At 41.1% G+C, this 27,407-nt stretch overlaps 1 protein-coding gene across 1 annotated transcript in view; it reads left to right on the top strand.

Annotated features, from left to right (window-relative positions):
* The window catches only part of SCAPER (S-phase cyclin A associated protein in the ER), a 134,963-nt gene that overhangs the window by 69,424 nt on the left and 38,132 nt on the right, over positions 1–27,407 (top strand). The window contains exons 23-25 of the mRNA XM_072345196.1: positions 418–544; positions 16,254–16,369; positions 24,001–24,124. Of these exons, the coding sequence (XP_072201297.1) occupies positions 418–544; positions 16,254–16,369; positions 24,001–24,124 (367 nt within the window). The remainder of the gene's footprint in view (positions 1–417; positions 545–16,253; positions 16,370–24,000; positions 24,125–27,407) is intronic.

Below are 27,407 nucleotides of genomic sequence, written 5' to 3'. Positions count from 1 at the left end.
AGAATTTAGTCAAGTAGTCTGCTATTCTGTTTCCCTTACTCATCTCAAGAGTGAACTGCTCAGCTGAATGAGCGGAAAGAACTGAGAGATGGACTGAGGAGGACAAAAACAGCATGAAAATGAACATAACAAAGCTAGCAGGACAAACTGTGGAAGGATAGTAGGGCTATGCTGGACACACTGCTTCAGTGCTGGTCTTTTGAATAAGTAGGTAGTGGAAGGTCTTAGGAACTCAAAGCTGGCAGTGCCTCTGTGCTGTGCTTTTTAGTTGCATTTCAGTATAGATAATAACGTTTTGACACCAGTTTTCATTGTTCTGTTGAAATTCAGTTAGAGGAATTTAATTACAAAGATGAAAGTTTACACAGTTTGGAGACATTCTGTTTTAACTGCCCTGTTTTCTGTTTCATATTGAAGGTTACAGAGATTAGCGAAAGACCTTTCAAAGCACCTCCAAATGCACGACAGCTGTTCGCTGGGCAACAACAAGGTTTCTGCTCTGGACAGGACTTTAGGAGAGATCTCTCGCATTCTGGAGAAAGAGGTATTGTGACTATTACTGTGTAACTTACAATTAATCTATGAACAGATACCCATTCAGACACGTACTGAATACTATAGTAGAAGCTTTCAGGTTTCAGAGCGAATCTGAAAGGAGTTCTTCTGAAGAGAATTGAACAGCCTAAATGAACACGCTATGATACAATGCTACAAATAGAGTGCTCTCTTATATGTTGATGCTTCCTGTGTTAATAGCAGCTAATGGTTCACAATTGAATATTGTTTAAACATTTAAAATAAGGAGATTCTGGAGTGAAAAACGGTGCATTTTTTGTTTCTGTTTTTTTTTCCCATCAAGGTCATGCTGTTTTTCAGTTAGATAAATGTGGTCCCCTCAGTACTAGAAGGTGAATATTGACTTTGAACTCCAAATAGCAATAGGGTTGTTTGAGATTTCTAGTCTGGTTATATGAAATCCATGGTCTGGTTATTTGGGATCTGTTGGTAACTTTAGATTGGTCCATGCTTTTGCCACAAGTAAATAACATTTAAACAAACGGGTTTGACATGGATTGTTTTCCACTTGTATTCTCTAATGCTTTAGAAGACTTTCATAAGTAAGTAGACTTTCAGCTTCTGATTTGCTGAGACCAGGTAAGTGACTTCGTAGTTGTGAAAGCACAAAAGTTGATCAAAACTTGATGATTTCTGTGATGGATATAGTGAAGTATAACCTTGTTGTATTAGGTTGAGAAATAATCCTTTATTTTACATGCACTGGAAAATAGAAACCACAATGGAAACATGCACATGGTGCAAAAGTTATGTCTTCAAAATGAAGTATGTGGTGTTTATTTCACAGTTTGGCTGTAACACATGCTGACCTATGTTAATAGCTGTGTTGCACTTGTGAATAAAGGAAAGCTGATAAACTGAGGATAAGCACTTGTTTACCCTATGCTGTTTGTCCCCTTGGTGCAACAAAAGGAGACAGCAGAAAACTTTCAGCATTCTCATTCCTAGGCCATCCCTGTTCTTCTTGCGCTGATTAGAGCAGCTTTTGCTGTAGTTTATTACAGGTATTTTGAATCTTGCTGCAACCCAGGCTGGTTTGTTGCCTCTTCTGTGCTCATCTCACTTCCTGCAGCTTAAATGGTTTGTGCTTCATCTATGGGAGGAATGGCAGTATATGGGACATCTCTGTGCTTATTGGCAGGCTAACAGGGACACAGAAGTTGCCGTTCATTGTCAGCTTGATTTAATCCAAAGAACAGATCTGACCTTACACCATTTTTAATAAGGTTATCATTAAATTCATTGAGTTTTGCAGCATTCATGTTACTTATGGAAAAACTCTATTATTATTTATTCCAACAGACTGAAATGGTGTTGTGTGAGGAATATAGAAAGATTTATCTATTTATGGTGGTATATATTGCTGGAGAGTGGTGTACGCAGCCTTTCATCGGTAGTTTCCCAAGACTTAAATGAGGCATGAATTGCAGCTCAATGTTAATCGTCAGTTGTTCATAACATTACAGCTTGTTGAGCCTGCGGTCAGGAAACAGGAGATAAATTTGATGACAGGCACGCATTATTTTGTTGTTGATTTGGATTTTTACCCCCCAAATCGTTACTCTATCACTGGAGAATTCTTATTATATCTGAGTGTCCTAATCAATAAGGTCAAGAAAGATTGATTGCAATAGCCGTCGCTGTGTTTACGGCGGAGATTGTACGTAGTCATTTATGGAAGTGGATAGTAATTCTCCTGTTAACTTGTGAGTCGAGAAATCAGCAGACGCATCTTACATGTCAGTGGGTGGTGAACGGAGCCTTGATGGTGTCAGTCATTGACGGAGAGGAGGAGACTGACACTGTTAATTGAATTTCCCTGGAGAGCACAAAAATATACCATAATGTAGGGGGAGGAATGAGGGAGTAGGAACCACACAAGCTGTCAGTGTGTGTGAGCTGATAACATTGATTTACCCTTGCTAATGGCCTGGGTTGAATAAAGAATTGCCCTAAGGGAGGACAGAGTTCACTACAATAGATCCTTGCCTCTTACTAGAAATTCTTCAGACTCGGATGAACTTATGTAGAAGTACTATGTAGTAAAATTGGTTTAAAAAAAAAACCAACACTTTTCAGTCATACTCTGAAACATGGAAGTTTTCTTTTGTCATTAGTGTACGTTGACTGAGAAAAACGTCTTCCTACAGTCTCACCAGGGAAGTAAAGATTTGTTTTACAATTAGCGAAATAAAATGCTGAGCTGCTGTTGATAACAGTAAATAAAAAAATGAAGTGCCATGAAATTTACTAAGAGAAGAAAAAATATTCACTGCATTAGGAATTGCTTGACTGTGCTAAAGCATGCACTGGGAATGGTAAGGAAGAGTTTGTTTATTCTTTATGCAAACTCTGATTTCAAAGCCACATGTGAAAGATTGCTGGCCCTGGCCCAGGCAGTACTGCCTTTGGGTGCTTTTGAGACTAGCAGTTCCTTCTTGGAGTTAGTCTTCATCTGTTGTATTCCATAGGAATGAATCCTGCTTTTTCTCATTTTGGAGCGTCTCCCATAACACGAGAGCATTCAGCATGATTACCATGGTGAGACTTTTGTTCCATGTCCCTTCCTGGACAGGAGCAGATGGTGCACTTGGGGTCAAATGATCTCAGCAGGAGGAGCTGGTGCTTAGAGTCAGCTGAAGGGTTTCTGCATTGACATATCCTCTAGATAGTCACCTGTGTTGCAGGTGTGCTGGGAAACCAACATCAACCTCTCAAATTGGGTGCTCATACCAAAGCATCCTGTAATAGACTTCAGGAACCAGTAGGTTGAAATCTGTGTGTCCTATTACTGTGAGCACACTGACAGTATTATGTTACTAATGCTTCTGCCATTTTTTTATTTCAGTGTGAAGAAATTGGCTTTACTGGTGGTTGTTATTATTATAACATAATAATAACAGATTAGGTCATCAAAGCATTAGAACTAAAACTGAGCTATAGAACTGGAATGACTAGAAGAGGTGGTTTATAACAAATGGGACCACAGTCACAGTGCTTGTATTTATCAGCTGTCTTGATGTGTATCTGAACGTAGCTGCTTTTCAGTAGGCTGTGTTACAAGATATTTAGTCTTACTAATTGGAAATAGTACTCAGAAAAGATTTCAGGGAAGAAAATGTATTTTCCTTAGGAAAGCTGTTGTTTTTTCAGTGAAAGATGTGTGAATCCAGGCTAATAATAATGGTAAAAAAGCGCTCGTACTTAGGACATCTGAAAGAAGTGCTCTGTTGGTGACTGCTCATGGTTTGCTTAGGCAACATTTACTTCTTGCAATTTTCAGATAGATTTTTCAGCCTCCTCCTTCAGCGGTCATGATGTCAGTTATTTACATTTCAGCAAAATGTTTGTCATAAGTTTCAAATACAAGGGGGCTGTAGGCAGACGGTGTTTATGCCCTTGGAAAGGCTGTCAGAAATGGCTGGCTTTAGCAACACAAGGCTGCCTGTTTATGTTTGGTTCTCTAAGCTGTCAGGAGCACTGGGGATGGTGACCATTGCCAGTGTGAAGATGCACAGGCCAGTTTCTGGAAGGTACATTGAACTGCCCATCTAGCTAATCCTCTTGTGGGCTCCCCCCCCCCCCCCCCCCCAATAATTTAAACTCTGAATCACCAGAAACTGAAACAGTAAAATGAAAAGCTGCTGGAAAGTAGATGAGAGGAGCAAAAGCAATGTGAGGTGGAATGCATGCAAGCTTTTGTACGATTTCTGATAAGTTACTTGAAATTTCTCCATGCAAATTAAAACCTACCCATCTGTGTGTGTGTATACCTATGTGCATATATAGATAAACAGATTTTAGAAGAAAATACTCCAAAATGTTTCATATGTGAGGGTAGAGTATGACAATACAGAATTGTGATTCCCAGCCTCTTGCACGTTTGATTCTGGTGTTGCTACAGTAAACTGCTCCAGCACTGAGGCTGCTGCCTATTTCTAGTCCAGTAGAGCAGCGTAGCCATCAAAGAGAGGATTAAAAGACACTGAAATTAATTTTTTGGAAGTATAGAAGTCTGGACTGGCTGGAAAGATGATACATGTTGAAGCTTTTCTTAACTACTGCTTATATTCCAACTGAATATGGTACGATGATTGCCCCTCGTAGTCACTGAATAAGCACTAGACAAGGTACTGTAATTTGGTGGCAGACTCATGAAGAACAGTGGAGCTCCTGGTCTGAGCATGGGTAACATTAGAAGGTCATGTATTTGGTGCAAGATGATGTGACTGGAAAATCAGCCTAGCTTTGGAGCACATGAGCTGTAATGTGGTGTTTGTCACTTCTGTGCCAGCACTGAAGGAAACTGTCAAATATGAATTGGAAGTAGCCAATCAGAAACCTAACTTCTTTACTTAAAGTGAAATGATTGGGGTTTAGCTTAGTTCTGTTAGGCTGCATAGAGGCAAGAATGAATAATATCTTGGAAAAAAAGCAGTGTTGGAAGAGGAAGCAGTGATTCATTCGTCTCTACAGAATTAATAATTCTTGCTGTTGGAGCATCAGAGGGTCAGGTGGGAATAAAATGGCGGTAGCAAAAAATCAATGGTCCTAAAATAACTCGTGTTTTGTTTTTTTTTCTACATGAGAATGTTTTGGTTAGTGAAAAAGAAAGAGATGAAGAAAGAAGGTTGATAACAGATGAGTTTTGGAGTTTGCTAAATAGAATAGGATTATAGATTGCTCGTTTTGATGCAGGACATTTCTGTAGACAGGCTACAGTCACCCATCATATCAGGTTAAGGTAAGAGCACCTACACCTCTGGGAGAAACCCAGTGTACGGTCCCTGGTTTCACTGAGGGTTATTTGAAGTCACAGGAGCTCTCAGCTGGTCGGTCACCTTCTTAGTACATCAGAAAAAGCACTGTAAGACATTGCATGTGAAAAGGGTGAAGACTGCTCTCCCTTATGTCAAGGTTCCCCTCAGCTTGTAGCCCCAAATCCCTGTTGCTATTTGGTGGTCTCAAACCCACCTATGCCACAGACAGGGGCCCAGTGCCACCCTTGCACAAACACTTGCTCAGCCAGCTGCCTTTCTGCCTTGTAACTGCTTTGTCTCTGTCTGACTGAAGGCTGCAAAAGTTACTCAGACTTCCATGTTTGAACATTACTGCAGTAGCGTAAAGCTTGGTCAAAGGGTTGAACTTTTACAGGTGGTTTTGTGATTGAGGTATTTGCGTTTTCCTTCAGGGGACAATTTCTTTGATGCAGAGCACTTTCTTTTCCAGTTTATGTCGTATCTCCCGTTTCTCCACTAGAGGACACTACTGGCAGAAAAAACAGCATGTCCTTTCAATCCCTGCTAGCAGTGCAGTGCTGTTTGGAAGTCACATTCAGGTTTGGAACTAAAAATACATACCTGAGATTTAAATTTGGTTAATACTGGCGAGACCTCTGGGGCCAAAGGTGTAACCTGCTGGGCTGAATTGCCTGTTAATTTTGGGAGCTCTTTGTCTTTCCCTATGGCTGTCTTAAAACAGGAAATCCAGCGCTGTGCCATCGGTGTCAGACAGCTGAGTCCCCCTGCACTGCAGCAGCCCCCACTGCTGCTTCTGCATGTTGTGCACAGGTGGGCTGAGAAGTTCCACAGCTCCCCTCCTGCTGTTTGTAGCTCCAGGTTTCTCCTTGGTTTGATGCACAGGGTGTTTATGTAGGTTATACAGCCTGTGAAGATGGAAACGTGCAATCAAATTTATCATGCAAAAAAGGATTACTGATGTGTAATATATATACACTGTGCACATGTAACACACAAACATGGACATACCCACAGTTAAACAGGTAGATTTAGAAGCTGCTGTTGGCTGAGTTAGCAATGTGGTAAGCTGATCTCGTGCAGCACAGTGCTGCAGCAGGCTGACCTCTGGCTGGCCAGGCTTGTGCCCAGGCTGGGAGCCACTGCTGCCCCCCAGCCCCACTCCTGGGCCTCTTCTCCATCTGCACAGCGCTGCAGCATGGCTGTTGTGTCCTAACCTCACAGGCATAATGGGTGTCTGCTGGCTCTGAGCCATATGAAGATTTTAATATTTGGCTCATGTTTTTCACCAAAAGCCTCCTTTTATACCAAGAAGTGACTGTTTAGTGGCCACCATGTTTAAAAAATAAATGCTACCTTAATTTTTTTTCTTGGCTTTCTTCTGGGTTATGGAGTTTTGTTCTTAATGGAAGTAATAGCTATAGCTATCCTTTTATAGATAATCAGGAGTTAAAACATTAAGCTTTATTTTGGCTAAATGTATGGTGTGTTCTGTACTGAGAATGGGTTGAGCTTTTTTCTGTCTTTAAATAAAAACAGCACAGATAAAGTATCTGCACCAGGTTGTTTGTTTGGGGCTTTTTGTACAGTTCATAACTGTGTTACTTGTAGCATCCAGGTATTTTCTTTAGGTAGTGTTTCTGGAAGCTGAACTCACTGGAACGTTATGTTTGTGAGAAGTAGCAAACTGCAGTAAGTGAAGCGAGGAAGGGCTTAGAAACCCAGAACAGCAGATTACTTTGTGGTGTCATCAGATAGAAAAGCAGTTGGCTCTTCTCCTCCTACCTCTTTCTGTGTTCTTATGATGGACGCCAAAGTTATCGGTGCTGTGATTGAGGAGATCACACTGAATTAATGTTACTCTTAATGGCTCTGAAAGAGATGTTTCTTGATTCTGATTTGACTTAACAGTGCTTTTTTATGTCACTCTTTATCAGTAGGATCCTCCTTTCTGTCCTACAGGCATTCACCAAAGCCACAGCAAAAGCAGTTGCTTAGTGCAAGGGGAAGTTCCATTAGGTTTTGGATTTACACTGGTGAAGAGGAAGTACTGAGAATTACCATTAATTTTGTTACAAAATGCTCAAGCAGACGTGGCTCTTTTTGCTGATCCTGAAATGTCAGTTCTTGAAACCTGCGAGTGTCTGCTTGACTGCAGGTATTTAACAGAGAGGGTATTTACTCTGATTTGTCTCTTCTTTAAGACTCAAAATAGGTTCCTAATGCAGGGCCAGGGCCGGGAGCACTGAGCAGCATTGTGCCCCTGTGCTTTGCAGGGCGTGCATGTCTGTGGCCGTGGGTTGTAAAGCCTTCATATTAACTTTGGACACTACTGCAGTAGCAAGTTCCAGCCTGCTGGGATGTCAGGGGAAGGGAAGCCATTAATCATATTTAAAGCTGAACTGCAAGAGTTTAAAAATTATTTGAAGTCAAAATGCGAAGTTTATGAAGTTTATAAAATTTTAAGGCTTAAACACAGGTCTTTTTCAGTGGCTCAAACTTGGATTCAGGTCCTTGGCTCTCCATATTGTGCCACCAAAAAAATCTCATAATTGTGTGAATACAGAACGTAATGTAAGGAATTCTGCATGTATGCTTCCTTTGCTAGGAGTGTTAACCAAGATTATAACTGTCCTTATAAAATACAGAACCTGAGCTGAAAGCACCAAGTCAGGAACTGATCAAACAGATATAACTGATGGAAAACCTGAGGTGTAGCAACCCTGCTCAAAAACTAATCAAGTGCTGCAGACCCTTTAATCGGGAAATCAGGGTTTTTTAATGTATGCATCTGTTGGTCCTGAGTGCCAGTGATGCACGCTGCTGTGAAACATGGCATAGAAAGGGTGGAGGGTGTTCAGATCCTGATGCATGGCATGCTGTCCCTCACTGTCTTCATTCCACCTGGCACAAACCAGTGCTGCAGTTAGGAAGGTGCCCTGCTCCAGCTGGGGGTGGGCAGCGGAGTAATGCCATGGTGGCTGTTGGTTCAAGAGCAAGCTGTGTGCAAACACAGGAGGTGCTCTTCAGACTCCCAGACTGTTGCTACCCAGACAGGCATTCCCTGTCACTGCCAGGAGGAAGTCAATAGGTCAGATGTGTGCTGCCTTGTGCAACTTGGACCAGGCAGCTTTATATCATCAATAATTTGTTTGCCCAGAGTTTCTGTAATCTGTGGATTAACCTTTTTCTCAAGATGAACATATAAATAGGAAGTTGTTACTAGAGGTCAGCCACAGACTATTTTTTAACATGTTGGCTGGAAATGGTATTACAAGGCAAGTTCAGTTCACAGATAAGCTCTGCAGTGTTCTTATTCCAAGATTATTGGGAGGGTAATTTAGTGTGCACAGCGTGCCTTTAGAACTGCTGCATTGATTTCTATGTACGTTCCAAGGTGTGTGCAGTCAGTCCTTCATTAAGCGTTTACAGGACAAGAGATATTTTTGATATTACAAAAGCAGAGTAAGTGATCACAGTTGGTATTTTCTTAATGTTATATTTTTCTGTGTGTTGGACCTGTCTGTCAGTGGTGGTGGCACTCGGTCCAGTTGCACCAGTGCAAAGTTAGGCATTGCAGTGAGCATGTGGCAGTAAGAAAATGCCCTGTGCAGGCACATTTCTGCTAATGAGCAGGTGCCAATTCAGGTGAAGATCATAGTAAAATAATGTTATTGTAGGCTTTGAAGGTTTGGTTTTGTTTAATTGGCTGGTGTATGTTCACGTTTGCCAGTATTTTTCTGCCATGAAGCCATATCACCTAGAGGTGTCCTTTGTTGTATGCTCTCACTTGAAATACTTCTCAAAGCCACATCTACACAGCAGCCTTTTATTACTGTCTTGTGGATGGGGTAATGAGCAAATAGTCCAAGAGGTTACGAGAGGGTACCCAAGGCAATCATTGTGAAAGCTGTGTTTAGAATTCAAGTGTTCCTGACTGCCCTGCAGGTCTTCCAACGAACTGCCATAGCTCCCTCTCTATATATCATCTCCCCTGTAATTTTAATATCTTTAGTTCTACTGGATTGTGCCAGTTTTCACAGTCTTAAATTCGGCTGAAATCAGTGCTGCTATCTTGTGGCTAAAAGCTTTCAATAGTGAAACATCAGCCAGGACTTAACAATGAATCAGTGATGCAAGAAATCTACGGCTTTTCTGTTCCCTGGATTGCTTCTATTCCAAAAACTTGCTGGGAAGAGAACAGGACAAAATCATGTACTGGTACTTGTAGTGAATTTGTTTGGGAACTTCAGTTTGTGAAGTTACACTGAAGAAGTCCAAAGGGTCTCAGCAGATGAAGGAGATCTGGGACTGTTCCTGGCTGTGGGGAATTAAACCCTTAGCCTTGTGTTTTTTTAAATAGATACACATAGGAGGTGTCTGGTTATTTATAAACCTTTTTTTTTAGTAAGCACAAGTGGTGTAATGCTTAGTACTGTCTTAATATTTACAAGGACATGTCTTATTTTCACAAACAACATTGTCTTCCTGTTAAGACTACTTGAAATGAGCAAGAGCAGCTAAGCAGATGATGCGGAGCTCACTGGCTTGCATTTACCTGTCTGCTTTAAGGCTTTCAATGAGCTTTGAAAGTTCCCAATTGGGATTGTGAGGGTTCTGCCCTGAACATCAACAATTTCTAGTAGAGTGCCTCACTGAGACATTGAGCTGAAAAGACACTGCAGAACGTGGAGGATTGTTTGATAAGATTCATGCTATTTGATAGGGTAATGCAGTAATTCAATAAGGAGCCCTGCTCAGTATGGTTTACCTTACAGTGTAGGCAGGTGTTTGGGAAAGTATGAATTAAAGAATGTTCATAGGCACAAGTTAAATGGCATGTCATGTGCATATATGTCCTGTGGAGGAGGACTTGGGGGTCCAGATGGAAATGAGCCAGCAGTGTGCTCCTGCAGACCAGAAAGCCAATGATATCCTGGGCTGCATCAACACGGGGATGGCAGCAAGAAGAAGGAGGGGATTGTCCCCTCTGCCCTGCCCTTCTAAAGCCCCATCTGGAGTTCTGCATCCAGGCCTGGGACCCCCAGCACAGGAGGGATGTGGAGCTGTTGAAGCAGGTCTAGAAGAGGACCACAAAGATACTTAGAGGGCTGGAGCACCTCTCCTGTGAAGAAAGGCTGAAGGAGCTTTACTTCTTCAGCTTGGTGAAGAGAAGGCTCCAGGGAAACCTCACTGAGGCCTTCAAGTACTCAAAAGGAGCATATAAGCAGGAGGGAGACTGACTTTTTACATTGACAGTGATAGGACAAAAAGATCTCCTCTCCTTTAAAGAGAGATTTAGGTTAAGAAGAAATGTTTTATTCAGAGGTTGATGAGGCTCTGGCACAGGCTGCCCACAGAGCTTGTGAATGCTCCATCCATGGAGGCATTGAAGGCCAGGTTGGATGGGATCCTGGGCATTCTGATCTAGTAGCTGGCAGCGGCGTTGAAACTACATGATCTTAATGGTCCCCTCTGACCGAAGTTAGTGTATTATTATAAATATATGCAAAGTTGTTGCAGCTAATATAATTATTAATTTAAAAAGGGGAAGCATGCCAGTACTGAGCATCATGCAGGGAGTGAAACCCCTTCTGCAAGTTACCACCCATTTACCTACCTCTCATCTCAGGTGCTGCGCTGAGGTAGGCGAGCCTCCTTACCTGGATGAAACCACCAGGATTGTTTTGTATGGAATGTAAACACGGAAACCAGAGGAGCTGCCTTATCTGTGAGGCTTCTGATTCGGCTTAGCTTTGTGGGATAAGGTGTGAAGGAGCATTACTCAAGCTATCCTTACTGTGGCTTTGCTTGTTACCTGAAGAGCTTGATGTGTAGGCAACTCATGAGGGAGGCGTTGGTACAAATACCCAATGGATGCATCCTAAATGTGACTGAATACTGCTCCCCAACAGTATGCAATGGTACAAAGCCACTCATACTTGAATCCTGCACCTAGTTTGTTTTACAGCATTTTCCCATTGGTGCACAGTGTTTGATACTCCGTAGGTTGACTCGCTTGTTTGAAAACCACATTTTAAGGAGAAATGAGGTATTGTTATAGTATTAATTTCACAAGAGAGGAGTATTACAGGGAACAGAACTCTTTATCTCTCTCCAGTGATGGTGCATGACTTTTTGTGTCTGGAGGACCAGTATGAGAGCATATACTTTCTACACTCATATCATCACATCGGTGATTTTGTATGTGCATGCAGACATTAAGTGTTTATATAAAGGGAAGGGGGGAAAAAGAGAGGATATCCAGCCCAAGCTTCAGTTGTCAAGTTTATTTTTCGAAGGCAGCTTTGAACTGCTTTTCTTGGCCTCTGGCGTTTTAGATAGAATCTTCAAACACGGGATAAAAGGAAAGAGCATTCTGAAGATGGATTTCAGTTATATTTTACTAATTAGTTATTACTTCTCCCTTGAGTGAACAGCTCAACAAGTGCAGAATAATCGTGCGAGTTCAGTGTGTTCTTACAGAAATAGAAGTGAGAAAGTATCAAAGGGTTTGGGTTTGATTCAGAAATACTTCCTAACTAACCATTTTAGCTCGTGCTGTCTCTTTAAAAAGGCTTTTCCATTTGCTCCATTCAGCTTTGCATTCAAACCTAGTTGGTGGGACTGGCAGAACCCATTCCCATAGCTGGGGAAGGAAAATATTAATCCATGTTGGAATATTGATTGTGGAGGTTTGTTTAAGAGGGGTTGGTTTACACAGCAGTGTTTTTATAGCTCAGGACGGTTTCACATGCAAGTGTTGCTATTCAAACTGTGAAGTACTGCAGTTACATAGAGCAGAGATGTTAAAGCTGACATGAAATCATTAAAGCTCTTCACCACTTCTGATTTTCCTCTATGTACTAAATGGTAGGAGTGCTTTAACAGGAGAAATGTGTGGAAGTGAGTACTTTGGTGCAGGACGTTGGATTTCACCCAATAACTCTTGCACCAAATTAATAAATTACGATCTAACTAGGATCATATTTTTCTAGGAGATAATCAGGTTTGATTTAAAAACTTCAAATGATTGAGTGTCGACTATATCCTTAGTATATTATGGTAGTCATTAATTACTCTTGGCATTAAAAAAATCACCTTCTTACCTGAATTCATGCCTTCTCAGCTTCTGTGTGTTATGAGAAACCATCTTCCCCTTCAGGTGCTTCCCTCCTGAGATCCAGTTGTGTCTTTGCTTTCCCTGCCATGCACTGACTTGTGCTTCTGCAGTGCCTCACACTGAGGCAGGTTGCTCTGACCTCCAGGCTTTCTTGACTAACTTTCCAGTTTGCCCAGCATCCAATGGAAAGCTGGAGTGGGGGAGCGTTCTGGCCTTGCTTCTGTATGTAGGCATCAAATAGTGTTGGTGACTGTTGCTCCCTGTATGTCAGTCAGTAGCCTGATGACTTTCGTAAGTAACTCAGAGATTTCTTTCATTTTGATTTTATTTCCGAGCCATGTAGTTTATTTTATTTAGCTTCTTTGATGTAAGGGGCTAAACCCAGCAAAGTACCAGCACGGGTCGCTTGGCCCTGTTGTGTATTTCTATGTTGTGTGTGTATCTGAGCAGGGTGGTTGGGTGTGATGGGAAAGATAACATCAACAACTTGGTTTAGCTGTGTTTATTTTTCTTTACCAAATGTCAGACGATGAGACAAAGTTATTGTTTTGAACTCTGTATTTAGCCTGCTTGTTTTTGAATTTGCCAAACCTGCCGGTATCGTTGGGTAAATGGCGCTTCCAAAGGTGCCACAGATGCCAAACCATGATAAAATCTGCCCTGTCTTGCTAATGAACACACAGTTAGTTGTTCCCATCTGCTGCCTCTGTCTGAAAGGTTAGGAAGCCTTTCCTTCGTGATCACAAAGGACATAATTATTGTCTGTAGAGGAGTCAAGTACAGAGACGGTTCATCCAGCCTGACCGCTGCTACACTGCAGGCCACCAAAGATTAACAGCTGCTTCTCCTTTGATTAGGTTAGGTAATAACAGTTACTTTAGTTAATAATTGGATGGATTCCCAGGCCATGTAATTCAGGTTTAGGCTGTCATTTTTTGCTGGCAAGTTGCTGAGCTGTATTATTGGAACGGAGCCTGTAATCCTATTAGTCAGTTGTCACTCAAGCCATAGGAGAGGAGAAGAGGAATTCAAATCCATGAAGGTGTTGTAACAGGTAGGAAAATAAGTCAGCCACACGGTGTGCAGGGAGCTTTCCTGATTGCTTGACAACATTAAAAAACAAAGATGAATTTTAGAAGTTAGCTGAATTGCTTAGTTATTAGTTAACCCTAAAGATTGTTTCACTACGTTTATGGCTATTTCTGTTCAGTTTGCCACCTGTGCATTACTGTGCATGTGTTCTGAAGAGATACATGGTGAATATGCTGTTGTATCATTTAAAGTACATGGCAGCCAACTTTGACAAGTGCATAATGATCCAAAAAATGACAAATTCATACTTAGCATCACTTCAGCTGTGTGAGCTTTCTTCCTGTACAAACCAGGCTGCTGTATTTCACACTGACAGAGACTTCTGAAAACAAGATTTCTTTTTCTTACGTTAGCTTTGAGTGCTACATCGTTGGTTCTGAAGGCCTCATCTCCATTGTTAGTTCTGTAATGCTTAAATCAAATTTAGGTGGCATCCTTTGTGCCTCTTCCCCTCTCTATTGAGAAACACCTGAATGACAGCAATGATCATTTTTCCCTGCGTGGTTTTCCTGCCGCATTCTCCTGCTTATGACTGGTTAACATGAGAGCTCCGGCGTCCTTCTGGACCTATGATTGAGATGTCTCAAAATGGTTTTTATAAATAGTTATATTTCTGAAAATATGCAAAGCCAAAGAGTTCCACTGTTAAAAGTCAACAAATGTATGGGGTTTTCTTCTGTTCAACAAATATGAACCCCATTGCATTGCTTGCTTTGCTAAATAAGCCTCCCACTTAAGCATGCAGGCACTCAGAGCTGTTTCTTTAGTGAAGTTGAGACTGTTTTCCTGAGCATCTAGCTTAATAATTCCAGAGATGAAGTTGGAAGTCTGGAGCATTCTTTCAGGCAGCAGAGTTGTGCCATACTGGTTTCTGCCCTTCCCAAATAGGGACTTAGTTATCTCTGTCACTTTTCATACTGAGAAGGTGCTTGATCTGCTCTGTGCCTTTGGTGCTACAAAAGTGAAAGCTGTAATTATCCCAATAGGTCTTTCAAACACAGACACAGTATTGCTTTGTCATACAGGTCAGTGGTAATACAAGGTGACACAGAACAATAGAATCACAGAATGGCCTGGGTTGCAAAGGACTGCAGTGCTCATCTGATTCCAACCCCCTGCTATGTGCAGGGTCACCAACCAGCAGTCCAGGCTGCCCAGAGCCACATCCAGCCTGGCCTTGAATGCCTGCAGGGATGGGGCATCCACAGCCTCCTTGGGCAACCTGTTCCAGTGCATCACCACCCTCTGTGAGAAAAGCTTCTTCCTAAGATCCAACCTAAACCTCCCCTGTCTCAGAGTTTAAGACCATTCCCCCTTACCCTATATCACTGTCCATCCTCGTAAACAGCCGCTCTCCCTCCTGTTTGTACGATCCCTTCAAGTATTGAAAGGCCACAGCGAGGTCTCCCCAGAGCCTTCTCTTCTCCAGACTTAACAATCCCAGTTCCCTCAACCTTTCCTCACAGGAGAGGTGTTCCAGCCCTCTGACCATCTTAGTGCCTCCTCTGCACTTGTTCCAAGAGCTCCACATCCTTCCTGTGCTGGGGCCCCAGGCCTGGATGTAGTAATGCAGATAATAGATAAGTATCAATTAGTAACATTTGCAGACTGTAAGAACGATGGCAGAATGGCATTTTGGTGTAAAATTCTGTTAAGTGGAAGAGCAAAGGAAACACCTAGAATAAGAAGCTAATCTATAATGCTAGCAGTACAGAATTGGTCTACAAGGATCTGTTTAAAAGCAACACCATAGCATGATGAATGCAGAACAAACCAAAAGCAAATGTGATACTTCAAATCCAAGAGCACTGATTAATTCAGGTGCCTTTTTGATAAGGTGCAAGCAGTGGATTAGACAAAAGATCTGGGAGGGTAATAATTTTGAGCTGCTGTCCCTTGCTAAGCACCTGACTGGAAACAAAGAGAGAAACTGCACCAATCTTCCAAGTGACATTTTCAATCTTAGGTAGTTTCCCATAACTGAAGCATTACCAAAACGATGTCCCTTTTTTAAAAACCTGTTTCCCAAACTCCAAGCAATTAATTTGAGAAGGCAGAAGAACTAACCAGCTTGTATCCTCAACAGCATCTGCCAGAGAGCGTTTCTAGTAACTGGCACTCTGCCTGCTGATGCTGCCAGGCTTTCTTCCAGACAAGGAACTGAATTTGCGGGGTTCCCGTGCTTTGAAATACGTCACTGGATTTCATCAACATAACGATGGCACTCGTGTTTTAAAGTGATCTGCATAAGCGTTTTTGTGCATACACAGATCACGTCAGGAAACAAGCCTGGAGGTAGTTTCCTTTTGGGAAAGTATGTAAGAAAGAGGAAACAGAGTTGGTTTGTATTTGCTTAATCATATTAAAAACATTGCAGTATAGCTGCTGAGATAAGTCTGTTCTTATGGAAAAGATTTATGGTATTAATCTATAGGTGTTAGCTAAATATAGTGTGTGGTATATACGCATTGCCTTTGAGACCATAACATAAGTATTTCTGCTCCTGTGCCTTCTGAAGAATGTTCTTTCCTGTGTACTGGCATTTCACTGCTCCTTTTCAGAGCTGTTCATCATGATAAATGCTTGTATTCAGGATTTCCTGTGTTGACACACAAACTCAGGGCAGTTGTCTTCTAGGCACCTGGCTTATGCATGAATTTTCTAAAAGCTTCTGTTGGTTCTCTTCTCTGATTGTGATCTTGTAGAACACAGCAGACCAGATAGCATTTCGGGCTGCAGGAGGACTGACTGCCCTTGAGCACGTTCTTCAAGCAATGACTGCTCCCGCCAACCTGAACGCAGCTTCACGGATTCCTTTTAAGTAAGTGCGATTGGTCCTTCCATTGTCACTTTGTATTGCTGGAATATTCATTTAACATCTGCTTCACTGCTTCTGCTTCCTCCTTACAGTGCTCAAAGAAAAAAGTTACACCCTATTTTGTGCTGCCATGCAAGGTGGAAGGCATTTCCACTCAACCTCTGGTTTTCAGACTAGGGCTTCTCATTCACTGTACTCTGAGACTTTTAAAGTGAAGCAGTTGTTCTAAGATAGCGCTAGCTGAAAGGGCTTCTGCAAACAAGTAAATCCAAATTCTTGTGGATTAGAGGAATTACTCTTTGTAGCACATACAAGTAGAAGGGTTGAAATGTCTAATCCCTAAAAATTCCATTTGTGCTATAAGAGAGTTAAGGATGCTTTTTGCACAAGAGCGGCCAAGCCCGGTATGTTCTGTTGTGTACCATTATTGTAATTTCTCAGTAGTTTTATGCTGATATTTGAATAATTTGAATGTAAGCACTGCATTGTGTGCTTTTGGATCTTCAATGACCCTTGATGTATTATGGGCCAGATACGAAGTGCTAGGAAAGAGCACCTAGGAAATAAATGTGCTTTTAATATCCTTACTTTGCTCTTCAAAAAGAATAAAATCCCTACATTCCCTGTAGTTCGTGCAGAATATACTTCCTGCAAGTCCACCCAGTTCCCCTGATGCTGAGTTGGCGTTACAGTGCTCAGCAGCAGCTGGGAGAATGAAAAATACTACTCAGTCTGTAAGGAAGCATTTTAAATATGTAATTATACTGACCTGTTGACCAAAGTGTTTGTGACTTGGAAGACTACCAAATGATGATTTTGTGCCAGAGCTTAGACCTCAAATTAAGATCACGGTTTACTTATAGCGGGACATACCGTATTTTCAATTAACAACGTATTCTGTTAAGCACTGTGTGATGTTTAATTCAAACAGAAATAAAACTGCTTTAAGCAGATCTGCTTGCATTCAGGGGATGCAGTTGATGTGGTTTCATTCGTTCCTGCTACAAGAGCATGCAAAAAAAATAGCTGTAAGTTCCTGACAGATATTATATGGGAACAAGTACAACGTGAGGTTAAATTGACATCCGTTTCCCAAAGAAGGAAAGCAGTAGAGCTAATGCTGTTATATTCCATTTCCTGCTTTCTTAGGGCTGTGGAGCACCTTTGCTTTGCTCCATTCATAACTCAGACACAAAGCCTGCCTTTTTATAAACTATTGGAAAACTCTTTCAAAGTTCCAGGTGCTGCTGGGAGTAAGTTAAATGTTCAGACAGCATCCTTCCAGTTTAATGCCCTGTTGGTTAGTGTGAATGACTATTGCAATTGGGAAAAATTAAGAACGATTTTATTTTTTCCTTAAGCACAACGTCTGCTGTTTTTCAAGGTTCCAAGAACACATAACAAATTTTTCTTTAAAAAACAAAAACTGCAGAAATTGCAGAGACCTCTCTGGTGGCCTCTTAAAACTTGAACTATCTCTTATGATACAAGGAGCCAGCTTCCATTTCTAGGTCATCTTCACATGTTATGCTGGTGCTCAAAGAGAGCTTCCAGCTCTCGGAGTTGTAGCTGCAAAACCCGTTAGCAGCCTCGTGCCCTTCTCCATCCATGTTCTGCTAAGTCAGTGCTGCTGAGGCCATAAGCATATAGCCTGCTCACCAGCAGGGTCATTAAGCCCACAGGGTTGGCTGTGAATGAGTATTGCTAGTTATTATTACTTTTTGTTTCTATAGCTCAGAAGTTTGTGTTCTCTGTTGGCAGGGCTGTAGATGAAATAGCTAGACATGTGGCAGGTTTTATTCAGGCCATTAGATAAATGGCACCTGGAACTTGCTGCTTGGGTCTTTGACAGGAGCAGACTTTCTGAATACAGTTTTCACAACAGAAAACTAAGCTAAAGTGACAAACTTCAGCTGTTTCTATACTAACAAATATATGGAGGTATGTATGTAGCTTTAAGACAGCTAACCCATGTGCAGTGCAGCACACCTTCAGGTACGATTATGAAGTTTCCATGGGTCACCTTTCTTCTAAGAAACAGTTGCTGAAGTCAGTCCATACAATTCCCCATGTGAAGGATTTTAATGTTGTACCTAACGTGTATTGTAGGACTTACTATTAAATGCAAAGGTATGTTGCTATTCATCTCCTTGTGCTGCTTTAACCGGAGGGTGAAAATGTTTAAATGATAAGGAAATCAAAGTTTACAAACTTAGTAGTAGGATTTCAGGTCATCTTAATTCCTCCATAAAACCTTTTCTCAGTTATCATGCAATCTATGATTCATGCTTTTTGCGGATCTGATTGCTGCTAGTGAAGTTTCCCACTCTCATATATATTCTATGCAATTGCTGATCATATTTGCTAGAATTCTGCTGCATTTTATTGTTGCCACTTCTCAAGATGACGTGCTGCAAAATAGCAGTAAAATACCCCACGTAGTTTCTAAGGATAAACTATTTTAGCAAAAACTTCTTTTACGTACATTAAAAACTTAGATGGAAAGCATGATGTGTGCTGGAGGCATCACAGTGAATTTGGGTTTGCTGCATATAGTGCAGACCTTCTGTGGTTGACTTAGTGATGTTCTTTCTCATGTAGTAGATCTTGAATCTACTGAAGCAGCAGCAGTTTTCTCTGCGTAGAGGTGAAACAAAGCCCTGTGGAGGCGAGTTAAATTAAGACCTTTCATTAATTGCCTTCCTGTCTTCCCTTGGCCACCTATGCTCTGCTGGCCTTACGATTGTGTGCTCGCGCACATTTAACTATTGGTACTCAAATTGGGAATGTCTCTGGGTTTTTTTGTGCCGAGGTTAAGCTATTTACAAGTAGGTGAGGAGATTACATGGGCTATTATCTACATCTCTCTTTCTCCAAAATCCTGGCAGTATGGTGCAGCTCAGAACTTTAATCCCATGTCTACAGGATAAAGCTTTATTATCAACGATTTAACAATACGCCTGTTGTTTTGTACCGTTGGCCAGATTGGTAGTTAGACTTAGCAGGGCAGCAAATGCTGTGAAAAGATGTGACATTTATGAGACAGATAATACATGCAGCGTCCCAACAGTATTCTTCCCTTCAAATAAAGCACTGAAGAAAGAAAAGGGAAAGCAATGGATTACAGTTGATTTTATTACTGATGTTAACGTACAAATTAGTGCTCGGCTGCCTTATTTCTTAAAGAAGCATTTCATAATCTTCCTGAATTTGCTCACGTTCAGCACACTCAGCAGAATTTCAAGTGGTTTCAGAGTTTTATGGTATTTTTCTTATGCTTGTATGGGAAAGCAAGAAGGAACTCCATAAAGCAATTTCATGACTTACGATCAAAACCAGAACACGATTCACATCCCTAAGTTGCCTTTCCTGTTTACTGTGGGCAACTCACTTATCCCCTTTGTGCTGTGCCTCCTTGCTGCCCTTGGTAATTGTAACAAATCTGCCAACAAACAAGGTCTGTTGGATTTGTTTCATTCACACTTGCAAGGAGTTTTGAGTTCCTTGGGTAGCCAGAACTTTACATACAAATTAGTTGCTGTTGTAATAAACACAGGGGGAGGGACTATTTACTATTTAAGGCATGGTGGAAATTGTCTTTAAGAGAAGCTGTATGTATAGATAACATATTTGTTTAAAGGGTATGCTGTTGCAGTAGAAGGTGTAATTATGTGTAGAAGGTTTGAAACAGTACCTGCATAATGCTATAGATGGCATTGACTCAAGCAGTTGTTGTTTTGTTGGGTTTTTTCAAGAAAAAAAATGACCCTGAGCTGAGAACTGTTTCTGGTTTGTTCTTTGTAATGCTTTTATGAACACTCACTACAGGAGCCAACCTGTGCTGGTTTTACTGTTCCTGCTTTTCTTTTGCATTGTTTGCAAATCTTTCAACACAAACTGGAAAACATACTTCTTCATCTTCTGCAGTTATTCCCTCTAAGCAGTCACTGAAGACTGATAGTGTAGGGACATACAGTCAGAAGAGGGACCTCTCTGCAAGATCAGCATCTGAAACCTGCAGCATCTGGCTCTTTGTGGTGTATCGTTGCTGTCTGCCTCAGGGCTGGATGTCTCACTCTCACAGCACTCAAAATCAAGATATTATTGCCCTACCACACAATACAGGAACAAGCTTTGTTGCCAAAAGTAGGGAACCATCAGGTGGATTTTTGGCTCAAGATCCAAATCTTGCAATGAAGTAACTGATAAACCAGGACAGGATAATTTCTGTGGAGGCCTTTCAGATTGTTACGCTTGTAAAATATGTGGGGAAAGGAATGGCTTGACTATTGCTTGTTCTGTGGTAGTTGTAGTTGTTTGGGGTGTTGGTTTTGGTTTTCATACAGTACCATTTCAGAACAAATCTAATGAGTTTTTGGAAGTGTTTTGAAGGAGAATTGGTGCTGAGCTGTGACTTCTCTGTTAATTGTGATGAGACATTGCAGCTGAAGCCCTGAATAATGTAAAACATAGACAAAATAGTTATTGATTATGAACCTCCAATTCCTTTGAGGGTTCCTGTTGATATCATAGGCCCCAAGAGTTAAATACAAACCTGAAGTGGGGATTTTTGTCTTCAGTTTTTACTTATATTTGTGTTTCAACCCAAACTCTTACCCTGGGCACCATGCGGCCATTCTGCTCACTGGTTTTCAACAGATTACTTTGTTAAGGAAAGAGTCAGAGTGCTGATATTTCTCTAAAGCAGAAGTTGTGACTCCTCGCCCCTATCTAGTGGGGGAGGAGGGTGGCTCAGTTCTGTGTGGCTGGGTACTGCTGCTGCCTCAGGTTTTGGAATGACAGGTGCCCTTTGTTGGCTTGTTTATAATGGGGTGCGTTTGGGAAAGTGAAGGTCCACGTAGGTAAACTGTTGGGATCTAGCTTGAGGATACTGGGTAAAATGAGTCCTCTTTGTATTCATGTGAAGTGAATATAGTACGCGGATGCATGTTTTTTTTTTGTCCAGTTTTAAGACAGATTTCTCTATTGGATCAAAGTTAGTGTACCAGAAGGAGGAGTGTTTCTATAATTGGATTTGCTCAGGAGGAAAGCCCTGCATGGGAGGGAGGGAGACTTATTATGCGGTTGGAGCATGCATGCTGTCTGACACGGCTGTAAAGCTGATTTGCGGGTGAGGTACAAAGTTTAGTGCAACATCAGTGATCAATAGACAGAGGCATTGTGCGTGAGGCTCACACTCTTCCATCACTTGAGATATGAGGAGCAATCAGAGCTTCAGACAGGAGAAGGAAAGAAAGCAAAACCAGCCGAGCTGCTTTTAGTTGTCCGTCCCAGAGAGCTGAGCTGGTGGTTAAATAAAGTTCTTGCTTGACATTCGCAGCACTCAGCTCTCGTCTCGGAGGCCTTGTGCAGAAATGGTGACAGTTGACAGCTGTTGTGCCCTTAATAAGATTAAAGTAAAGAAATTAGTTGTGCTGTCTGTAATCTGCCATTTAACACTGCAAACCACCTGGGGACGGCTTCTGTGCTGACACTTCCCATTTTCAATTTGGAGAAAATGGTGGAACTGAGTCATAGTTCAGAACGTGCCACGAGCAGAATGCATTTAAACGAAACGCAGTTAGCAAGCTTATGTTTCCAATTAAAAGGACCTTCTTTATTGTTGTGAAAAATTAATTTGACATCCATTTGCTTAAAGCACCTTTTCAGAACCATTATTTAAGCCTCTGAAAATTCAAATGCTTTTCCTGACACAGGATTCATTTGGGAAATACAAAAGCATGATGCATTATCGCTGTTGATTTTGTTCTGCAACTGGGAAGATTCTGTGCTCAAATGGAAAATAAGTGCTCGTCTGTGCAGTTCTGAGAATCCCATATAACAAAGAAATGTTGTTGTGAATTAACTGCATCGCGTCACGAACCCTGCAGCACTGCCAGAAAGATGCATTAACCTACCCTGGCCCTACCTGATTCTTCAGTGTTTGTATTTAAATTGAATTAATCATTACTTTCAATCAGAACAGCTGATGAAAAGAAAATCAACACCTTTCATTTAAACTGGAAAAAACCCCAACTGCTGATTCAGTTCCATCTCTCCATGCAAACACCCACCCAGGGAATAATCATCCATAAATAAGAAGTCTATGAGTTGATTAATGCTTCTTCGGTATTGTTGAGAAAGGTGAAATAAATATCTTTATGTACTTAGGATAAGATGGGTTTAAAAAGAATACGTACGAAGCATGCTAATTGAATTTTTATGTGTTATCGTTGTAGGGTAAAAATCAGGTGAGATAGGCAAAAATTAACCACTCTTATCAATAAATAATGGTTTGATGTTGCGCTGCTATCGTGTGAACTGCAGGTTGTAACTGATTTAATTAGACAGAACAGGAAAATTAATTACCAGTATAGTAAAACATACAGAGTTGGTAACGTGGTGATAATTGGCACATTGAGACTGGAAAGGTGTTGGTGTTCCTTGCACTTATGCAGATCAAACCAAGTGGGCTAATGCGTATGCAAGTCCAGAATTGTTTCTGAAGCTGAAGAAAAGATGCCAAAATACTGATGATACTTTTCAGTTTCCTTTAGACAAACATCTTGAGTTGCTAACCATCTTTATTTATTATTGTATATATTTACGATGCTTCGTGTGGTGTGTCCATGTGCGTATTTGTATAAGAACAGTGATTGCTTCTGTGGTAAGCAGAGTTCTACAGATTGATTCTGTGTTTATTCTGGAACAATGTTATCTTTGGTCACATTCCTCTTCTCTCTAAGTGTATTTTGTAGGACCGGTCTCAGCTTCCCTACACATCCTATTCTGGGAATGCTGGGCCTGTGCTGATGTAAATAGCACACGTTATTCTCCCTGCATATGGGGAGAACAACAGGACACATCTGGTGCACCTGGAGCTTGCAATGGCTTGTTGTGTTTCACACTTTGTTTTTTCCATGCCAAACCTGTTACCTCCTCCTGCAGCCACAGGTGTAGATCAGATGGTGCTGCTGTGGTTGCACACTGATGCTTAAGGCTTGTGCAGTCCACGGTATGTCAGTAGAAGTTTTTGGACAGACACTAGCTCAGTTTTGCTTGCTTGGTTTGAGCTACTTGTTCCTTGCATTGTTGATAGGCACTGCAGAAAAGCTTCTCTGTAAAGCTGGTCCCAGGATACCATGAATTGCTCCAGATGGGCCTTTTCTCCTCAAGGTTGTGCTAGGAGAGGGCCCTTGTTCCCCAATTCCCAACAAGCCAGAAGAAAAGAATATTGCTTATCCCAATTACACAGCATATCGGCTAATTTCTTTAGCTTTGCCATGCCTTTGCAGTATGGCCATAATTTGTGTTAAATTTGTACTATGAATGCACGTGTGTAAGTATGCTTACTAAAAAGTTAACAGCATGAGAAAGTTCAAGCTTTTCAAACTGTTCCAGGGTGCATTATTAAGATGTAAACCATGAATACAGACGAGTCCAGTAGCCACACACTGGGGGAGTTCTGCTAAATACAGCTTCGTAACGTTTTAAGGTGTTATTTTTTCCCTTATTTCATTTAAATTTTCAGTTCTGTTCTTAATCTGACTTTAGAAGAACGATTGTGAATTACTGAAATACTGTTTTGTTGTGTTCTTCTGTTCATTCTTCTTTCTTTCCTCCTGGTCTTTCAGGTCTCTGTGCAGCACAGTAAATGCTTATGGACTCACCTGCAATAACTGCCCAGAAAACTGCACCTATATTCTTTTTAGTAACAAGATTACCTTTTTGATGGACTTGTTGATGCACCAGTTTACGGTATGTAAAATACATTTAATTTCTCCTCTTTCACAAGCATATTAGAGTATTTGCAGTGTAAAACCACCAAGAGGTCATAGAATGGCATGGGTTGAAAAGGACCGTAATGATCATAAAGCTCCAATTAGAAGAGTAAGGTTCTCCTGTTGTGTGCATTTGGTAAAATACATGTACGATACTTCTATACAAATGGATATTCTCTCTGCTGCTAATCGATTCTGCAGAAGCATATATGTTAGGAACTCTGGTGAGTGGACAGTGTGTCAATCTTAACCCATTCTGGGCCCTTCTTTAATGCAGCCTGTGGCAATAGTTAAAGTATAGAATGCTATGAGTTGTTCATGTGTGCTGTGTTCTTATGTGTTTCAATATGGAAAACACAGCGCAGTTCGATATCTTGTTAACTGTGTTTGCGGAGGCGTTTAAATAGCAAGACTCCCTGACAGTGGAGGTTTTAATTTCCCAATGTTTCATTTAATTTGAAATGTCATTAAATATTTTATTTGAAAACTCATTTTTAATTCATAGTGACCTGCTCATCATAAGATATTTAGTCCCGGTTTTCTACTTATAAATGGTGCGTATGTATTTTCATGAGCCAAGCAGTTTGTTAATTGAAAAGTTATGTACGTACTTTAAATAATTTAAATGACGCTGTTAGACTCAACAAGCCATAGGACTGTTGATGAACACTTAAAAAAAGATGGTCCAAAGGTCTTTGGCACAAACAAAGAAAACAGGAATGCAACCTGTGTGTTGTCCTCTAAGTAGCTGCCAGCTCATTGTTCTCCACCAAATCTTTCCAAGAGGATTCCAGGTATTAGATTTCACATATACTTAGTGAAAGGTGCATGTATTGTGCTGGGCCAGTCACAACACTGCTTGCTGTCTGCAGATCGAGCCAGAACACAGGCTCCCTGCTTAATTACAGAGAGATGAAATCCTTCAGCACTTTGCAAGTGACAAGATTCATTCTGATGCCAGACACCTTCCCTTTTATCAGCACAGCTCTGTGCGAATGGCCTCAACCTCTTCTGAATAAATACAGAGGGAATTTCTTAGACTATGTGGGCCACCTAGAGATCAGAAGTAGTGCATAAAAGAAATTTACAATGCGTAGAGGTGCTCTCAGCCTGCTGCCAAATACTGCCATTGGATTACAGCAAAACTGGAACTAAAGCAGAAAATTCCCCTTGACCCACAGTGGACTTTTCTTTCCTGTGCATAAAGTCTCATTATGTTCTCTTCAGGCAAAATTGGCCCTTGAACTGAGAAATCTTCATCATCCCATGAAATACGTATTTAAGTAAAAATAAGTACAGCTCTACCTCCCTAACCCTGATTCTTCTCTCAAACATGCACCAAGTCAGATCAAATTTCAGTTTTCCTTTCTTAAGAAAAAGGCTGCATGAAAAGCACTTCTTTTAATTGGATCAGGTTCTGAATGCCAGGATATTAAAGGCCAGCCCTCCAAAGGGTTTAACTGCCAGCAGTATTCCTACTTTAGTGAGCAGTGTGATGGTGCCTGTGTTGTGAATATTCCCATAACAAACCCCAAGAAATACTCTGTAGAAAATCAGAGAACATATTATTGCAAGATTTTAACAAACTATTGAACACGTGTTAATATTTGCTGGGTACAGAAAGGTTTGAGTTTTGGAAAAGCTTTAAAAATATTCGTAAATGCAGCAGATATCGACCTCGCTTTGATGTAATACAGTTAGATTTTAGTTTTGTTTTTCAACCTCAAAATCTAATGCAGTGTCAGCTTGGTTTTGCCTAAAACTCAAAGCTATCCGTTTCAAAGAATCAAATTTAAGATGATCACAAAAATGTGCCTTTCCTTTACAAAGGTGGTATTTATAATATTTATCCACTGGAGAAGTTGGGGTTTTTGCTTTTGTTTCGTTTTTGTTTTTCCTCCCATCGTGAGCTGGGCAACCAAAAGGAAACAGATAGGAAATCAGCTGTAGAGATTAGTGGGTTTGAGGTGGGTTTTTATGGTTTTTTTTTCTGTGACCTCCAGCCTGTTCAAGCTAGTTATTAAAAGCTTTTAGACCTTTCTTCCTGCAATTTACCTCATTCCTAAACCTTCTATAGACATGACTTATCATTTTGCCTTTCCGAGCCTTCTTATCAGCTCAGATAATGTGTAAGTCAGTGCCTGCTGAGGCCAGTAGCAGCCAGACTCCAGCTTTGAAAGGCCACTGCATCAAACCCTCCTGTCTGCATTTTGAGGGAGGCTGATGGTCAGGAAGTAAGTTCATTTCTCTACAGACTTGCTATCTTTGCTCTTCCTTGTCTCCTGAACGTAGATGATAGCTGCCAGATAATGAAAACCTTTTCTAATTGTGTATTTTGGGAGATTGTACTGCGTCAGAGACAAATAGTCACACAGAACTGTAGACGTGTATGGTTGGCTTCTTATTTTGGTTGGGTTTTTTACTAGTCGGGTTCTTTTCCACACAGCTATCTGGAAAAGCCATGCGTATAAGCCATCCATTTATGTACATACATATGCAAATAATGGTTTAGTAAACAGTTTGGGGCTTTGTCTGTTCCAGATACCTGCACTTTCGTGGTTTCCTGATGATCCATGAAAGGCGTGATGGTTTGTTTGTTAGCTGTGCTCTCAGATCAAAGGGAAATGTGCTGGAGCTTTTGAGAGTGTTTTGACCAGTAAAAGTGCTTAGAAGTTTTTGTTGGCTCATTCAGATCTTTCCCATCTTATCATCATATTGTTGTCAGTTAAGCTGTAATACAAATCTATACTAATGAGGAAACTGAGATGTTTTTAATTGTTATCATTGTGCTGTTACATATATATGTTTTATTGTTCTATTATATGTCTTCATTTGCACGTTTCCCTCTTGCAGTGAATAAGTTGGCTTCATGCTCGTTTGTGCTGTGACCAGAATTGTGAACTCCCAGGCACTGTGATGTGCTGCTCCACCCTTCTGGTCCATCCTGAAATTGCATTCTGTTTCCATAGCACTTGGAACTGACAGTTCTCTTTGTCTGTGTGGAGGGGTTTTAGCTGCCAGATCACAAGGAGCTTGAGAAACCCTCTTGTCCCTCTGTTGGAGATCCAAGGACCGGCACCTGGCAGTATCGAGGTCATTAGAAAAGTGCCTCAGCTGGATGTCAGCTCTATGTGTTGGGGTGTTTCTAAAGCAATCCAGACAATGCTGGCAGTGTAAAACAGAACAAAAACTGCCTGTCCTTTTAATAATGTAACTTTGGAAAGACCAAAAATTGGTTTCTATTCATCTGCTTCAGTTGG

This window comes from Excalfactoria chinensis, chromosome 10, assembly GCF_039878825.1.
Source record: "Excalfactoria chinensis isolate bCotChi1 chromosome 10, bCotChi1.hap2, whole genome shotgun sequence".
NCBI classification, from domain to species: Eukaryota; Metazoa; Chordata; class Aves; order Galliformes; family Phasianidae; genus Excalfactoria; species Excalfactoria chinensis.
Note: the sequence above shows the minus strand (reverse complement) of the source record. Positions and strands in the feature narration are given on the sequence as shown.